Raw genomic sequence first — 18310 nt, forward strand, 5'->3', positions numbered from 1 at the left:
TTCTCAACCTCAACCTTATTAACATTTTGGGCCTGACAATTCTTGGGTATGGGGGGGTGTGTTCTGTGCATTGTAGTATGTTTAGCAACATCCCTGGCTTCTACCTAGATACAAGTAGCTCCTTCCCCAGTTGTGACAATCAAAACATGTCTCCAAACATTGCCACATGTCCCTGAGGGCCAAATTGCCACTGGTTGAGCATCACTGATTAGATGGAAGAAACACTCTGGTTTATTGAAATCAGCTTAAGAACAAAGTATAAATATGCAATAAAATCAGAGTTTTAAAACAAGTTAGTAGTAATAATTCCCAGTGTCTCCAATGGAGTCCATAACCATTGATTAATAAAATTCACTTAATTTTTTATTAATATCAAACATTTTTTTAATGTTCATTTATTTTTGAGGGAGAGAGAGACAGAATGCGAGTGGGGGAGGGGAAGGGAGGGGGAGACACAGAATCCGAAGCAGGCTCCAGACCTGAGCTGTCAGCATAGAGCCCAATGCAGGGCTCAAACCCACAAGCCGTGAGATCATGACCTGAGCCAACGTCAGATGCTTAATTGGCCGAACCAGCCAGGCGCCACATAACATTCACTTAATTTTAATTGAAGCATTTTTTTTTAATTTGTAGGGGAAATTAACTAGCCATTCCAGCAATTCAATGGATATACCAAGAATGAACTTATTAAGGCAGGGTCTTTGTGATGAGCTTTGAAGTGGTCAAAAAAATGTTAGTACTTCACTTTTGAAGAGAAATGATTATGATGTTATAGATTTTTTTTTAAGTTTTATTTATTTTTGAGAGAGAGAGAGAGGGAGCACGTGCAGGTGTGTGTTGAAGCAAGGGAGGGAGGGGTAGAGAGAGAGAGGGAGGGAGAGAGAATCCCAAGTAGGCTTCTCGCTGTCAACAAGGACCTCTAGCCCACAAGCCGTGAGACTGTGACCTGAGCCAAACAGATTGAGCCACCCAGGTGTCCCTATGATGCCGTAGATTTCAGTTTTACACATAAATAAAGCTTGCATAACTAGTCACTTCTCACTTTAAATTTTTGTAACTGAAATCGGTAGGTTAAGTGGTGGTTACCGAGGATTTCAGCTGATTATTCTGCCACGCATGCTGTTTACTTCATAATGGTTCAACACTGTTGTAAAATCCCTACCAGCTAGAAATCCTTCAAGTTTGGGGAATACGTTAGTGTTGTCTTAAGTGAGCCATTATTTATGATTGTTGCTATTCTTGCTTTTTAAATTACAACCCGCCAATAATTTATTGCCAGGTGAGTTTTTCAGTGCACAGTGAAAGTATGCCTGCATCAGTTATATCTGGGGCCTGTAATTTACAATAACAAGAATTTAAGACATGAATCACTGTTCACATGTGAATCACTTTGCTTTTATTGCTAAAGCAGACACATAAATACTGCTCCACATGTGCTCATATCTTGATATTGAATATTTTCTTTTCTCTTAGAAAGCAAGCATGAACGGAACTAGGTGACTTTTGAGGACTTTTGTCCTACTTAAGTAGTTCAAGATTAAAAAAATAAGAAGAGTTTGAGAAGCAGTAATTGAATTTAAGTCTCTTACTTTACCAGAAAGGAAACTGCAGGCCTAAGGGACTAGATCACTTGGGCAGATACATACCACTGGTTAGAGCCAGTTCTTTTTCTCTCAGAATAGGCAGTGGAAGTTGTATCAGAACACTGGTAAATTTAATTTAGTTCTTCTCTTTCACTGAGTTGTTCAGAATGTTTTTCAGATTTAATGTAGTTTATTTTTAATTCAGGTGCAAACTGGAACATACAGTGCTGGACGAAAGAGGACTTGGAATTATTCATCTGCTATATGGAGTCACTATTTAAGAATCCTTTCAAGGCTTATGACCTTAAGGTCCATCTTTTATATGTTCTGTAAGTACCAAATAAATTAATTTGGAAATTTCTAGGACATAATTTCTTTTAAATGCAAGAGCTTCCATACACAGAAGTGGATTATGAAAACTCTCCTATCCCTACATTTCCTTTTGTATCTACGGGAATATATTCTGAAAGAAGTATGAACTCAATTCAGGGGTCTTAGATATTTGAGTGGAGGGGAAAAACTTGTTACACGTTTCTTTTTCAGGTAGATTTTTTCCTTCATATTTGATCATTTTAATTCACTTAAAAATAGAAGTGTTCAATATTTATTTGTGCTAGCTAGAGAGCCAAGATGGTGGTTTGAGATAGCCATACACTTAGAATTCTAGCTAACACATCATTCAAGTGTTCTAATAATTCCAGTGATAATACATATCATTCCTCTGTAAATTTTAGCTCTTTAAATTTTTTTTTCTAATTTGTCCTTTTGTGGGATGCTCAAGGAGAAAGAGACTCATTTCCTTCAGTTCTGCAGTTATTGGGATCATACCACTGAGGGGCGACATGCTAGAAACTGTCCATATAAACATGAGTCAAATAGAATAGTAGTTACCAGGGACTAGGGGTAGGGGCAATGGGAGGTCCTCTTTGAATAAGTATAGAGTTTCAGTTGAGGAAGATGAGAAAAGTTCTGGAATTGGATTTATATTACCCAACAGTGTAAATGTACTGCTGTCACTGAACTGTATACTCAAAATGATAAATTCTATGTATATTTTACCCCAATAAAAATAATTTGTAAAGAAAGAAACTTAAAGATGCTGAGAAAAAAAGATAGTAATGATTTCTGCCTTTGAGGCATGACAGGCTGGTGGTTGGGGCAGATAGGTATAGGGCTTCAGTTTTAGTGGTTACTCTTGTCTGTTTGGGAGGCACATGAAGCCATGGGAACACAAGATTGTTGTGGAAGCCTTAGGTGGGGATAACTTGTGCAGCTGAATTCTAATTCTAGATGACTGTAGAAGGCCCTGCTAGCCTTTGCTTCTTTGTGCAATTCACATTAAGGCGAGGATCCTGAAGGGGACTATCTGATTGGTGAAAAGGTGCCCTAGCTGCCAGTGTTTCAGCGGCACAAAATTCTGGGCAGCCAGGAAACCTAGAAAAATGTGCAAAATAGAAATGACTGAGCTATAAACCTCTAGAGTCCCCCAAAGTAGTGGAGGTTGTAAAGTTTGAAGGATAGAGGAATAATGGGTAATGCACAGCCAAGGGTGGGCGTTTAAAGGACTGGAGAGAGTGAGCTTGCTTCTAGATAATGACCCAGCAGGGAGGGAAAGTTTGAAGATATAGTAGAAGGGGGACTATTGAAGATCTATAACAGAGTGTGAATATTTAAATAAACAAGTTCCAGGAAAAAAGCACAGGTGAAAGGTTGGTCTTAAAATGAAGGAAGCTCACCTCAACCTTGAGTACTGAGGAAAGAAAGGAAGCACTGTGGTAGATAAAGATATATTTGAAGTTTGGAACAGAAAGTTTCCTGTTTTATTGAGCAAAATAGGTTTTAGCTCACAGAAAAGAATTACTTTGCAATGTAGCACATTCCTACGATGACCTAAATATTTTGGATGGTGATCAAAAACTCACTGGGTGCCCATTCAAGAGAATTTCAGATATTGTCAGCAAGCTAGGGCAGCATGCTTGGTTTAAGAGCTCTGTGACCATGTGCAAGTATTTACATTTTGTTATTATCAAAATCTTACTATTATGTATAGACTATAGTTAAGTCTTGAGGTCTGCATTTTTAGAAAAAACTATACATGAATATATTGGAACATTACAAAATTGCATAGTAACTTAGTTACAGTTGAGAATTTTCACTTCACTTCAGTCAGCCAGGTAACCATTGGTCTATTCATTACATGATGGTTTTTCTGGGTCAGACTCAGAAAATGAGAAAATTATGATAAATTAACTAGATTTTTCAACTTACTCACATGATGAATTTAGCAGATTCTTTTGACCTGCTTTTGTTTTGAACTCAATTTTCTAAAAATATCAGTACAGGAAAACTTGTCATAATTGCATGCAGTTGGAGGAACATTGTGGGTTTTTTTCTTACTCCTTTTTGCCATATTAATTGTTTTCTCCTTTGTATGATTGGGTTAATATATCCACTTTACCAATTGTCAATGCTGTTTCTGCCTTAAATTCTGTGTTGTCTGCATCTCTGGGCACTGTATCTCTAAATAATTTAAATAAGACTCCTCAAATCATGAGGAAGAGATGGTCAGTTTAATGAATAAGACTTCCATGGAAGAGAAAACCCATAAAGGTGGTTACTGTAAGAAGAGTTTTTAATCAAAATGCCCTTCTGCAGACATTAGAGTTCATGAGAGAAATCTTTCAAATGCTTCCATGTGTAAATAAGAATGGTTTTTAAAAGGAACCAAAACCTAACATTTATAAGGGATTTAAAGCTCTATAAATATGTCCCTTAAGGGAAAGCATTGTTTGAGCTCAGATATTAATGTTTGTCAAAGAATCCAAAGGAGAGATACCATAGAAATAGGCTACTTCTTTAGACGCTTTACCTTTGACCTGGGAGAAAAATCCTACTGTGTGCACCAGCCACTGAGTTCAGTGTGAGGAACCATGTTGAACAACTCAGACACAGCCCTCACCCTTCTGGAGCTAACAGTAAAGACAGAGAACATAATAATTTGAAAGTGCTGTGATGTAATAAACATAGGGACTTGTGAAAACATATACAGGTACTAGAAGTTATCTGCCTGAGTTACAAGGGGGCAGAGAATGAACCAGGTAGAATGAAGAGCATTTGCAAAGCCCCACAGTCACATCTGGACATTGTGGACAAGAAAAGTTAAGTGTGGTTGGGTTGTAAAGCTGGGGGATGGTGAGAAATTGAAGTGGAAGAATAAGTAAGGGTCATCCAAGGTGTTTAGACTTTTGTAACTGCTAATACCTAGTTTACCTTGTCTCTTTACTGTTACCCTGTCACCATTCTTGGTGATTTCCACTTCTATATGGATGATCATCAATTTCTTAAAGGCTTTTCTTTCACTATTCTTGTTTTTTCACCTGACCTGGTTCACCCATTCTCGTGGACCTACTCTAGACCTTGTCATTACTGGTAAGCATGCTCTGTCTATAAGTTCAGTTTCAAGGATCCCACTCTTTGACCATCCCCCCTCCTCCTCACCTTAGGCTTATTCCCTCTATTACCTCAACTTCAGGAATAATTAATTCTCCATGTTTCTTGGCTCTTCCTCTGAGGTTGTTTTTCATGAAAGGCTGCATATCTCTGCAGCCAGGGAGTTTTCTCATATGCTTCCTGTCAGCACAAGTTTGGACGTCCAATGGCTCCATTTCATTTTGTATCCTTTCAGTCTAAGCTAGCAGTGTGTCTGCTACTGTGTTCTCTCACAAGACCATACAGCCTTCTGTGGCTCCCACTGGGGTTCACCCCATTAGACAAAAGCCCACAGATCTCTAAGCCCTGGTCTTTGCTTAGAAGCCATTTCCTAGTGTTAACATCTTTACCCTCTGGAGAGGCCAGGCATCTCATAGCTCTCAAGTCTTGGTTTCTTTTGTTTAACCACCCTTTACTCAATGTGTACCTCTCCTCTTGTGGCAAGAGGAAACCAAGAGGCACCTTCAACACCTGTTTGGAAATTTCCTGCAGCAGATCACCCAGTTCAGTAGGTAGACTGTGCTTCCCATGTAACTGTGGATGTGTGACTTAGCTGTCTGCCTTTACATTACATTCTCTTTCCTCCAGTTTCCAGTCTGTGTTACTCACTTCCTCTTGTGCCCTCACTGGAACTGTCACCAAACTCCACATTTCCACTCACAGTCTATTCAAGACAATTTAGGCTTTCTTTATCACACATCTTCAAATTTTTCTATTTGTCCATCACCTGGTTGTAAAGCCACTCCCACATTTTTAAAAAAGTTTGTTATGTATTCTGAGAGAGAGAGAGAGAGAGAGAGAGAGAGAGAGAGAGAGAAGCATGAGTGGGGTGGGACAGAGAGAGAGGGGGAGAGAGAATCCCAAGCAAGTTCTGCCCTGTCAGTGCAGAGCCCAACATAGGACTTGAACTCATGAACTATGAGATCATGACCTGAGTGAAAATCAAGAGTTAGATGCTCAGCCTATTGAACCATCCCAGCACCCCTCATGGATTCTCATTTTATTTTATAAGCTATAATCAGTTATTTTCATTTTTTATATTATTGGTCAAATTGCCCCATATTTGACCACTGGGAACTTATTGAAGCTGGCAGCTGGCTCCTGTGTCATTTTGATCTGTCCCACCTTTTTTTTTTTTTTTTTTTTTTTTTTTTTGAGGACTTCCTTACTCTTTAGTGCTACAGGATGTTTCAGGTTGATTTTATACTTTCCTTGCCGTAATACTGGAGTCAGCCATTTCTCCAAGGAGCCCTGCTTCCTTTTTATTAGAGAATGGTATTTACAAAGCAGTATCTGGGAGCTAGATGCTCATTGTTACTTGAGTGGCATTGTTGAAACATCTGGGCCTTCTCAGATACGTGTATGTATGCACTAGATACATGTATGTATGTACACAATATATGCAAGGTTTATATATAATATACACAAATCTATATTTCTGTATCTGTATATAGATATATTAAGAGTAGGTATTCATACTAACATTTCCCATTTTATTACTTTTTAAAGCTTGTTTATTTATTTATTTAGAGAGTGGGAGTGTATCAGCAGGGGAGGGGGAGAGAGAGAGGGAGAGAGAGAGAATCTGAAGCAGACTTTTCACCTTCAGCATAGAGCCAGATGTGGGGCTTGAACTCATGAACCTTGAGATCATGACCTGAGCCCAAACTAAGAGTTGGATGCTTAACTGACTGAGCCATCCAGGTGCCCCTAATATCTCCCATTTTAGCCCCAAACCATAGGATACATTCTAGTCTTCCCTTTTCCTTTTTTCCTTTCTTCACTCCTTCTCTTCCCTTCCCTCTCCCTTCCTTGTCCTTCTTTCTTCTCTTTCTTCCACCAGTAAGAAACCTGGCTTCCATTTCCCACGATATATAACCCATTTGCTCAGTCGTAGAATACATGTAAAGTAGTTTTGGAATTGGTAACCTATACCACTGTGAAAAACAAGCATGCTAGCTAGAGTTGCTAGTATTTGTTTACACTCATTTTGCCTGTGCTAAGGCTAAGGGTTACAAGGTCAAAATACTGTGTTCCAAAGTTAATTAGGATATCCCTCCCCCTCTACCCACATGGTTGTATTGTTAATTCGATATACATTAAGGTTCATTTGTTTTTGTTTTCAGTCTTTCTTTTTCTTTTTTCTTCCTCTCTTTTATCCTTGTTGATTTTCCATTTGTTTGGCACTATCTTACATTTGAAGAATACTTCATGTTTTACAAAATGCTTCTTAAACTTGTCTCCTTGATGAGATTTATCTAGGCCATTACTTCTCACTTGGAGCTGATTCACAAGATATAAAGTGGAACCAGTTATTTGCATTTCAATCAAGTTCCAGGTGATACTGATGCTACTGGTTTGGGACTAAACTTTGAGAACCACTCATCTAAGACTTCTTGAAAACAGATTCTTTAGCACCAGACCTACTGACTTCTTCACGGAGGGTCTAGGAATCTAGTTTTTTTTTTTTTTTTAATTTTTTTTTTCAACGTTTATTTATTTTTGGGACAGAGAGAGACAGAGCATGAACAGGGGAGGGGCAGAGAGAGAGGAAGACACAGAATCGGAAACAGGCTCCAGGCTCTGAGCCATCAGCCCAGAGCCTGACGCGGGGCTCGAACTCCCGGACCGCGAGATCGTGACCTGGCTGAAGTCGGACGCTTAACCCACTGCGCCACCCAGGCGCCCCTAGGAATCTAGTTTTAACAAGTCTCCAGGTGATTATGATGACGAGACCAGTCTGGAACACTAACCTGGTCTTTGAAATTTTGGGGATTGGCAAAGTAGATTTTTTCGGTAACATTTGTATAGATTTGGTAAAATTTGTATAAATTTAAAGTGACCTGTTCAAATGATATATAAAAGTAATACTGTTTTAAACAATTCCTATGTATTGGTTTGTCTACTGTAGTTTGCTCTCAGTTTATGTCACAGTCAGGAACTTGGATGGCACCATTTGATGCTATTTCTGTAGTAACTTAGTGTAGATCATTGCTTAGAGAAGTTTTAATATATTCATGCAAAAGTAATTCTGGGAATGAATAATTTGACAGAAGGTCAGAGGACAGAATGTGTTCTCTATAAACCACTGTGGCTACCAGAAATGAAATTTCAGTAATAAATATTTGTATATCTAACTTCTGAGTAGAAAAATTGCCCAAGTGATGAAATTTGCAAAGTAGCCAAATGTAAAATTTGAGAAAAAAAATTTTTTTTTACTATTTTCACTTCTAAGTAAAGTTTACTCACATATAGAGATTAAATAAATAGTGGCACTGAATTTATGTGTGTACTGGCAAGATATAAGATATTTTGCTGCATAAAAAGTTTTCAAGGATTTCAGAAATTATTAAGTTTTGGATATTTTAAGCCAAAGTATCTCTTTCTTACTTTAAAAATTTGATCATCATTTTAATCCTTATACATTAAAATGATCAAAATTTAGAGTGTTGTTTGATCTTCACAAATAACTTCAAACTTCTTTTGGAAGGTAAAAGAAGTTCTTATGCTGACTTTGACAAATAACAAAGGCTTTGACAATAACAAGGCTCATGTATTCCAGGTTTCACACAAACTTTGAAAAGCTTATGCTCTCACACATATGAGAAATATCTAATGTTTTCCTCATGGAAAAAGTAATTTGAAATAATTCTCTAATTCTTTAAAGTTCTGATCTATAGAAATATTGAGATGATTCAGATTATAATAAGTTTTTAGTTGTGGCTACCAATGTCTCTATGAATCCCCTAAATAAAATGGCAACAGTAGCAGTGAAATGTCTCCTGTGATAATAAGATATGTTGGGCATAATGAAGTGAGCAGTGAGCATGTAAGCATAGGCCTCAAATGAGTTTCAGGTCTGTATGGTCTCCAAGCCTCAGTTTCTTATTCAGTTTCTTACATACTTTTTCTTTGAAAAGTTGAATTAGATCGTGATCCTCCAGCTGTTTTTATGTCAATTGTAAATATGCTATATAGTGAAATTTGATGATATATTTAATGTGGATTCTTTATTTTTGTGTCCTTTGCCTTTCAAGTACCCAGCAGTAAGGAGTACAAAATGTTTTTGGCCAATAACTGGGATTGAAAAATGTTTTCTTTAAGGGCCAGATAGCAAATATTTAAAAAAAAATTTTTTTTAATATTTATTTATTTTTGAGAGAGAGAGAGAGAGAGACAGAGACAGACAGAGCATGAATGGGGGAAGGACAGGGAGAGAGGGAGACACAGAATCTGAAACAGACTCCAGGCTCTGAGCTGTCAGCACAGAGCCCAATGTGGGGCTGGAACTCACAAACCGTGAGATCATGACCTGAACTGAAGTTGGACACTTAACCAACTGAGCCACCCAAGCACCCCCAGATAGCAAATATTTTAGACTTTGTGGTCCATACTGTCCCTATCACAACCTTGTAGCCATATGCAAATATATAAATGAATAAACTTGAGAATGTTAATGGACATTGAAATTTGAATTTTATGCAATTTCCTTGTATCACAGGACATTCTTCCTCTTTTTTTTTTTTTTTTTTTTTACCTTCTGAAAATGTAAGAAACCATTCTTAGTTTACAAGCTGTACAAAAAACAAGTTTATTTGGCCTGTGGGCTGTAGTTTTCTCACCCCTGTATAGAACACTTTGAGAATTAGTTTTAGATTGATTTTTAGAGTTTCATGATGGGGTTATCTGTTGTGGTAGTTTGGGAAATTTCTGAATGGAAATGCTTTTTTAAAAAAATAATGAGTTTGTCGCGAGCAGGTGCCGGAGGAAGATGGCGGCGTAGGAGGATGCTGGGCTCACCGCGTCCTGCTGATCACTTAGATTCCACCCATACCTGCCTAAATAACCCAGAAAACAACCAGAAGGCTAGCAGAACAGATTCTCTGGAGCCAAGCATAGACGAGAGGCCCACAGAAAAGGGTAGGAAGAGTGGAGAGGCGGTGTGTGCTCCATGGACTGGCGGGAAGGAGCCAGGGCGGAGGGGCAGCCTGCTGGCCAAGCAGAGCCCCCGAGTCTGGCTTGCAAAAGTGGAGGGGCTGGACGGAGTGTGTTTGGAAGCAAGTGGGACTTAACATCTGGAAGGTTACAAGCTAACAGCTCTGCTCAGAGATCGGGAGGGCTGGAGGACAACGGGAGGGAGAGTTGTTGAGCCCCGGATGACAGAGCTCAGCTTGGCGGGGAACAAAGGCGCTCGCTAGCACCATCTCCCTCGCCCATCCCCCAGCCAAAATCCCAAAGGGAACCAGTTCCTGCCAGGGAACTTGCTTGCACCATGCAAACACCCACAAACACCCAACGCTGTGCTTCTGCGGATCCATCCCTCCAGCGGAGGGTCTGACTCACTCCCGGTGCCACAGAGCCCCTCCTGAAGCGGATCACCGAAGGAAAAGTGAGCTGAGCCTGCCCCTCCTGCCGCTGTGCACCTTGCCGATCCACCCCAGCTAATACGCCAGATCCCCAGCACCACAAGCCTAGCAGTGTGCAAGTAGCCCAGACAGGCCACGGCACCCCACAGTGAATCCTGCCCCTAGGAGAGGGGAAGAGAAGGTACACACCAATCTGACTGTGGCCCCAGCAGTGGGCTGGGGGCAGACATCAGGTCTGACTGTGGTCCCGCCCACTAACGCAAGTTATTCAAGACAGCACAGGGGAAGTGCCCCACAGTCCCGCACCACTCCAGGGACTATCCAAAATGACAAAACGGAAGAATTCCCCTCAAAAGAATCTCCAGAAAATAACAACAGCTAATGAACTGATCAAAAAGGATTTAAACAATATAATAGAAAGTGAATTTAGAATAATAGTCATAAAATTAATCGCTGGGCTTGAAAACAGTATAGAGGACAGCAGAGAATCTATTGCTACAGAGATCAAGGGACTAAGGAACAGCCAGGAGGAGCTAAAAGATGCTACACATGAGCTGCAAAATAAAATGGAGACAACCACAGCTCGGATTGAAGAGGCAGAGGAGAGAATAGGTGAACTAGAAGATAAAATTATGGAAAAAGAGGAAGCTGAGAAAAAGAGGAAGCTGAGAAAAAGAGAGATAAAAAAATCCAGGAGTATGAGCGGAAAATTAGAGAACTAAATGATGCACTAAAGAGAAATAATCTACGCATAATTGGTATTCCAGAGGAGGAAGAGAGAGAGAAAGGTGTTGAAGGTGTACTTGAAGAAATAATAGCTGAGAACTTCCCTGATCCAGGGAAGGAAAAAGGCATTGAAATCCAAGAGGCACAGAGAACTCCCTTCAGACGTAACTTGAATCAATCTTCTGCACGACATATCATAATGAAACTGGCAACATACAAGGATAAAGAGAAAATTCTGAAAGCAGCTAGGGATAAACGTGCTCTAACATATAAAGGGAGACCGATAAGACTCGTGACGGATCTCTCTACTGAAACTTGGCAGGCCAAAAAGGAATGGCAGGAAATCTTCAATGTGATGAACAGAAAAAATATGCAGCCAAGAATCCTTTACGCAGCAAATCTGTCATTTAGAATAGAAGGAGAGATAAAGGTCTTCCCAAACAAAAACTGAAGGAATTCATCAACACTAAACCAGCCCTACAAGAGATCCTAAGGGGGATCCTGTGAGACAAAGTACCAGAGACATCGCTATAAGCATGAAACATACAGACATCACAATGACTCTAAACTCATATCTTTCTATAATAACACTGAACGTAAATGGACTAAATGTGCCAACCAAAAGACATAGGGTATCAGAATGGAGAAAAAAACAAGACCCATCTATTTGCTGTCTACAAGAGACTCATTTTAGACCTGAGGACACCTTCAGATTGAGAGTGAGGGGATGGAGAACTATTTATCATGCCACTGGAAGTCAAAAGAGAGCTGGAGTGCCATACTTATATCAGACAAACTAGACTTTAAATTAAAGGCTGTAACAACAGATGAAGAAGGGCATTATATAATAATTACAGGGTCTATCCATCAGGAAGAGCTAACAATTATAAATGTCTATGTGCCAAATACTGGAGCCCCCAAATATTTAAAACAATTACTCATAAACATAAGCAACCTTATTGATAAGAATGTGGTAATTGCAGGGGACTTTAACACCCCACTTACAGAAATGGATTGATCATATAGACACACGGTCAATAAAGAAACAAGGGCTCTGAATGATACATTGGAACAGATGGACTTGACAGATATATTTAGAACTCTGCATCCCAAAGCAACAGAATATACTTTCTTCTCAAGTGCACATGGAACATTCTCCAAGATAGATCACATTCCGGGTCACAAAACAGCCCTTCATAAGTATACAAGAATTGAAATCATACCATGCATACTTTCAGACCACAATGCTATGAAGCTTGAAATCAACCACAGGAAAAAGTCTGGAAAACCTCCAAAAGCATGGAGGTTAAAGAACACCCTACTAAAGAATGAATGGGTCAACCAGGCAATTCGAGAAGAAATTAAAAAATATATGGAAACAAACGAAAATGAAAATACAGCAATCCAAACACTTTGGGACGCAGCGAAGGCAGTCCTGAGAGGAAAATACATTGCAATCCAGGCCTATCTCAAGAAACAAGAAAAATCCCAAATACAAAATCTAACAGCACACCTAAAGGAAATAGAAGCAGAGCAGCAAAGACACCCCAAACCCAGCAGAAGAAGAGAAATAATAAAGATCAGAGCAGAAATAAACAATCTAGAATCTAAAAAAAACAGTAGAGCAGGTCAATGAAAGCAAGAGTTGGTTTTTTGAAAAAATAAACAAAATTGATAAACCTGTAGCCAGGCTTCTCAAAAATAAAGGGGAGAGGACCCAAATAGATAAAATCATGCATGAAAATGGAATTATTATAACTAATCCCTCAGAAGTAAAAGCAATTATCAGGAAAGACTATGAAAAATTATATGCCAACAAACTGGACAACCTGGAAGAAATGGACAAATTCCTAAGCACCCACACACTTCCAAAACTCAAACAGGAAGAAATAGAAAATTTGAACAGACCCATAACCAGTGAAGAAGTTGAATCAGTTATCAAAAATCTCCCAACAAATAAGAATCCAGGACCAGATGGCTTCCTTGGGGAATTCTATGAGACATAGAATACCTATCTGTCTCAAGCTGTTCCAAAAAATAGAAAGGGAAGGAAAACTTCTAGACTCATTCTATGAAGCCAGCATTACTTTGATTCCCAAACCAGAGACCCAGCAAAAAAAGAGAACCACAAGCCAATGTCCCTGATGAATATGGAGGCAAAAATTCTCGACAAGATACTAGCAAATCAAATTCAACAGCATATAAAAAGAATTATTCACCATGATCAAGTGGGATTCATTCCTGGGATGCAGGGCTGGTTCAATATTTGCAAATCAATCAATGTGATACATCACATTAAAAAAAGAAAAGATAAGAACCATATGTCCTGTCAATCGATGCAGAAAAAGCATTTGACAAAATTCAGCATCCTTTCTTAATAAAAACCCTTGAGAAAGTCGGGATAGAAGGAACATACTTAAAGATCATAAAAGCCATTTATGAAAAGCCCACAGCTAACATCATCCTCAACGGGGAAACACTGAGAGCTTTCCCCCTGAGATCAGGAACACAACAGGGATGTCCACTCTCACAGCTGTTGTTTAACATAGTGTTGGAAGTTTTAGCATCAGCAATCAGACAACAAAAGGAAATGAAAGGCATCAAAATTGGCAAAGATGAAGTCAAGCTTTCACTTTTGCAGATGACATGATACTCTACATGGAAAACGGAATAGACTCCACCAAAAATCAGCTAGAACTGATACATGAATTCAGCAAAGTTGCAGGATACAAAATCAATGTATAGAAATCAGTTGCATTCTTATACACTAATAATGAAACAACAGAAAGAAAATAAAGAAACTGATCCCATTCACAATTGCACCAAGAAGCATAAAATACCTAGGAATAAACCTAACCAAAGATGTAAAAGATCTGTATGCTGAAAAGTATAGAGAGCTTATGAAGAAATTGAAGAAGATACAAAGAAATGGAAAAACATTCCGTGCCCATGAATTGGAAGAATAAATATTGTTAAAATGTCAATACTACCCAAAGCTATCTACACATTCAATGCAATCCCAATCAAAATTGCACCAGCATTCTTGAAGCTAGAACAAGCAATCCTAAAATTTGTATGGAACCACAGAAGACCCCGAATAGCCAAAGTAATATTGAAGAAGAAAACCAAAGCAGGAGGCATCACAATCCCAGACTTGAGCCTCTACTACAAAGCTGTAGTCATCAAGACAGCATGGCATTGGCACAAAAACAGACACATAGACCGATGGAATAGAATAGAGACTCCAGAATTGGACCCACAAAAGCATGGCCAACTAATCTTTGACAAAGCAGGAAAGAATATCCAATGGAAAAAGACAGTCTTTTTAACCAATGGTGCTGGGAGAACTGGACAGCAACATGCAGAAGAATGAAACTAGACCACTCTCTTACACCATTCACAAAAATAAACTCAAAATGGATAAAGGACCTGAATGTGAGGCAGGAAACCATCAAAACCCTAGAGGAGAAAGCAGGAAAAAATCTCTCTGACCTCAGCCATAGCAATTTCTTACTTGACACATCTCCAAAGGCAAGGGAATTAAAAGCAAAAATGAACTTTTGGGACCTCATGAATTAAAAAGCTTCTGCACTGCGAAGGAAACAATCAACAAAACTAAAAGGCAGCCGATGGAATGGGAAAAGATATTTGCAAATGACATATTGGACAAAGGGCTAGTATCCAAAATCTATAAAGAACTCACCAAACTCCACACCCAACAAACAAATAATCCAGTGAAGAAATGGGCAGAAGACATGAATAGACACTTCTCTAAAGAAGACATCCAGATGGCCAATAGGCACATGAAAAGATGCTCAATGTCACTCCTCATCAGGGAAATACAAATCAAAACCACACTCAGATATCACCTCACGCCAGTCAGAGTAGCTAAAATGAACAATTCAGGAGACTATAGATGCTGGCGAGGATGTGGAGAAACGGAAACCCTCTTGCACTGCTTGTGGGAATGCAAACTGGTACAGCCACTCTAGAAAACAGTGTAGAGGTTTCTCAAAAAATTAAAAATAGATCTACCCTATGACCCAGCAATAGCACTGCTAGGTATTTACCCAAGGAATACAGGAGTGCTGATGCATAGGAGCACTTGCAACCCAATGTTTATAGTAGCACCTGCAACAATAGCCAAATAATGGAAAGAGCCTAAATGTCCATCAATGGATGAATGGAGAAAGAAGATGTGGTTTATATATACAATGGAATACTACTTGGCAATGAGAAAGAATGAATTATGGCCTTATGTAGCAACGTAGATGGAACTGGAGAGTGTTATGCTAAGTGAAATTAGTCATACAGAGAAAGACAGATACCATATGTTTTTACTCTTACGTGGATCCTGGGAAACTTGACAGAAGACCATGGGGGACAGAGAGGGAAGGAGGGAAACAATAAGAGTCTCAAAAACTGAGAATAAACTGAGGGTTGGTGGGGGGTGGGAGGGAGGGGAAAGTGGGTGATGGGCATTGAGGAGGGCACCTGTTGGGATGAGCACTGGGTGTTGTATGGAAACCAATTTGACAGTAAATTTCATATTAAAAAAAACCCCAAAATGGTATCTTATGAGTATATAGCACTTTAAAGTTTTCAAAAATCCTTTTATGTTATCCTCTTTAATACTTACAATAGCCTTGTAAAGGTGAGTAGTGCAGGCATTTTTCTCTGTTTTACTGATTGTCGAAACCAAAGCTCACAAAAGGAACTCTCTGACTATGGCTCATAAGCAAACAGGACTTAATTTTAGGTCTCAGTTTAGTTTAGTGTGCTTCCCACAATAGGATTATCCCTTACACAGCGCCCAATAGACTGATTTGCACCTTAAAAGGCCTGGAAACGTTGTTTCTTGATTGATTTCTTTTAGGTCTAATGTAATACTAAAGTCTATCTCAGGAAACATGAAAATCTATCATAATTCACAACATTTAATACTAGGGGTATATGTATGAATGATTCGGTCCCATTTCTTTCATGTTGTGTTTATATCTGAATTTTCACGTATGTGCTAGTTAGCAGAGTTTCTAAAGCATTGCTTTCCCTGCACTAAATTTGTATATTTATCACTTACAGTTTTTCCCTCCAAAAGGGCTGCAAGATTTCTGAAGGCAGTGATCATGTCCAAATATTAATACTCTCTCCCCATTTACAAGGTTTTTTTTTAACCTTTTTAAAAAAGTTTATTTTCAGAGAGACGCACAGAGAGTGAGAGCAGGGGAGGGGCAGAGAAAGAAGGAGAGAGAGAGAGAGAGAGAGAGAATCCCCAGCAGGTGGAGCCCATCATGGGGCTTGAACCCACGAACGGTGAGATCATAACCTGAACAGACACCAAGAGTTTGACACTTAACCAACTGAGCCACCCAGGAGCCCCTATTATTATTGAGTTTTGAGAGATCTTTTTATCTTTTGGAGACAAGTGCTTTATTAGATAGATGATTGGGAAATGTATTCTCTCAGTCTGTGGCTTGTCTTTTTGTTGTTTCATAGTGTCTTTCTTTCAGAGGAGTTTTCAATCTTGAGAAGAGTCCAATCTATGAATTTGTTCTTTTATGGATCATGTTTTTGGTGTTGCATCTAAGGACATGTTACCTTACCCAAGGTCACAAATTTTTTTTCCCGTGTTCTCTTCTAGACGTTTTATAGCTTTAGATTTTATATTTGAATTGATGACCCATTTTGAATTAATTTTTGAATCTGGTGTGAGTAGGGGTTGAAATCTGTTTTGTTTTGCGTATAGACGTCCCATTGCTCACCACCCTTCTCCACAGACCTGCTTTTGTACCTCTCTAGAAAGCTGGTTGTCCATATAGGTCTTCGTCTCTATTCTGTTCCATTCATCTATTTTTCTCTATACTAATACTCTGTTGACTTGACCATTGTGATTCCAAAGCTGTAACTTCTTGTTTTGTTATTTTAGTGGTTGCTTTAGGATTTGCAATACAGGTTTTTAACTCATCACGGTCTAACTTATGTACCTCCGAGGAATATTATACCACTTCATGTGTAGCATGAGAACATTACAACTGCATACTTAGATTATGTCCTGCACTCCAAAGCTTGGAGCCAATGTCATATGTTTTACTTCTATCTGTTATAAACCTTACACTACATGGTTATTATTTTTGCTGTAAGCAGTCAGTAAATACCCTTTTTTAAAAAAAAATCATGATTTAATAAATACGCTCTAGTTACAAAGATCTGAGGATAATGTTGTTTTGAAAACTGGATAGTTTCCACAGACAAGACATTTTAGAATAACTGAAAAAATTCAAGAATCTGTTTTCCAGTGATTTTTTTCTATTTTCTTGGAAAAATATAAACCCTTCTTATTTTTGCTAATTCTAAACTTCATCCCCCAGAATCCTCCTTATATTAATTTGCACAAAGTATTGATCCTAAAATAGGTATTAAACTTTTTAGAAACCTATGGTAAAGGAGTAGAGGCTCTAAAAACTAGAGAATTTTCATTACTTGATCTTGAAAGGATTCTCCTTGTCTTTATCTTCAGTACAGAACAAAAATAAATGTGTATAGCCTTTAAAATATCCCATTTTAACTTTCTCCACATTATTTTTTTAATTTTATTTTTTTATTTTTTTAAATTTACATCCAAATTAGTTAGCATATAGTGAAACAATGATTTAAGGAGTAGATTCCTTAGTGCCCCTTACCCATTTAGCCCATCCCCCCTCCGACAACCCCTCCAGTAACCTTCAGTTCTCCATGTTTATTATTTATTTTTTTTAATTTTAATTTTAATTTTTTTAAATTTACATCCAAATTAGTTAGCATATAGTGCAAAATTGATTTCAGGAGTAGATTACCTTAGTGTCCCTCACCCATTTAGCTCACCCCTGCCCCCACAATCCCTCCAGTAACCCTCAGTTTGTTCTCCATATTCATGAGTCTCTTCTGCTTTGTCCCCCTCCCTGTTTTTATATTCTTTTTGTTTCCGTTCCCTTATGTTCATCTGTTTTGTCTCTTAAAGTACTCATATGAGTGAAGTCATATGATACTTGTCTTTCTCTGATTAATTTCGCTTAGCACAATACCCTCTAGTTCGATCCATGTAGTTGCAAATGGCAAGATTTCATTCTTTTTGATTGCCGAGTAATACTCCATTGTATGTATATACCA

At 38.6% G+C, this 18310-nt stretch overlaps 1 protein-coding gene across 5 annotated transcripts in view; it reads left to right on the forward strand.

The window, feature by feature from the left end:
* The window catches only part of LEPR (leptin receptor), a 91034-nt gene that overhangs the window by 24768 nt on the left and 47956 nt on the right, over window positions 1-18310 (forward strand). For all 5 annotated transcript variants that reach the window (XM_040470518.1, XM_040470519.1, XM_040470517.1 and 2 more), the window contains one exon: window positions 1789-1912. In XM_040470518.1, the coding sequence (XP_040326452.1) occupies window positions 1789-1912 (124 nt within the window). The remainder of the gene's footprint in view (window positions 1-1788; window positions 1913-18310) is intronic.

The sequence above is a fragment of the Herpailurus yagouaroundi genome, unplaced genomic scaffold (genome assembly GCF_014898765.1).
Source record: "Herpailurus yagouaroundi ecotype Mexico unplaced genomic scaffold, PumYag 77, whole genome shotgun sequence".
Lineage (NCBI taxonomy): Eukaryota > Metazoa > Chordata > Mammalia > Carnivora > Felidae > Herpailurus > Herpailurus yagouaroundi.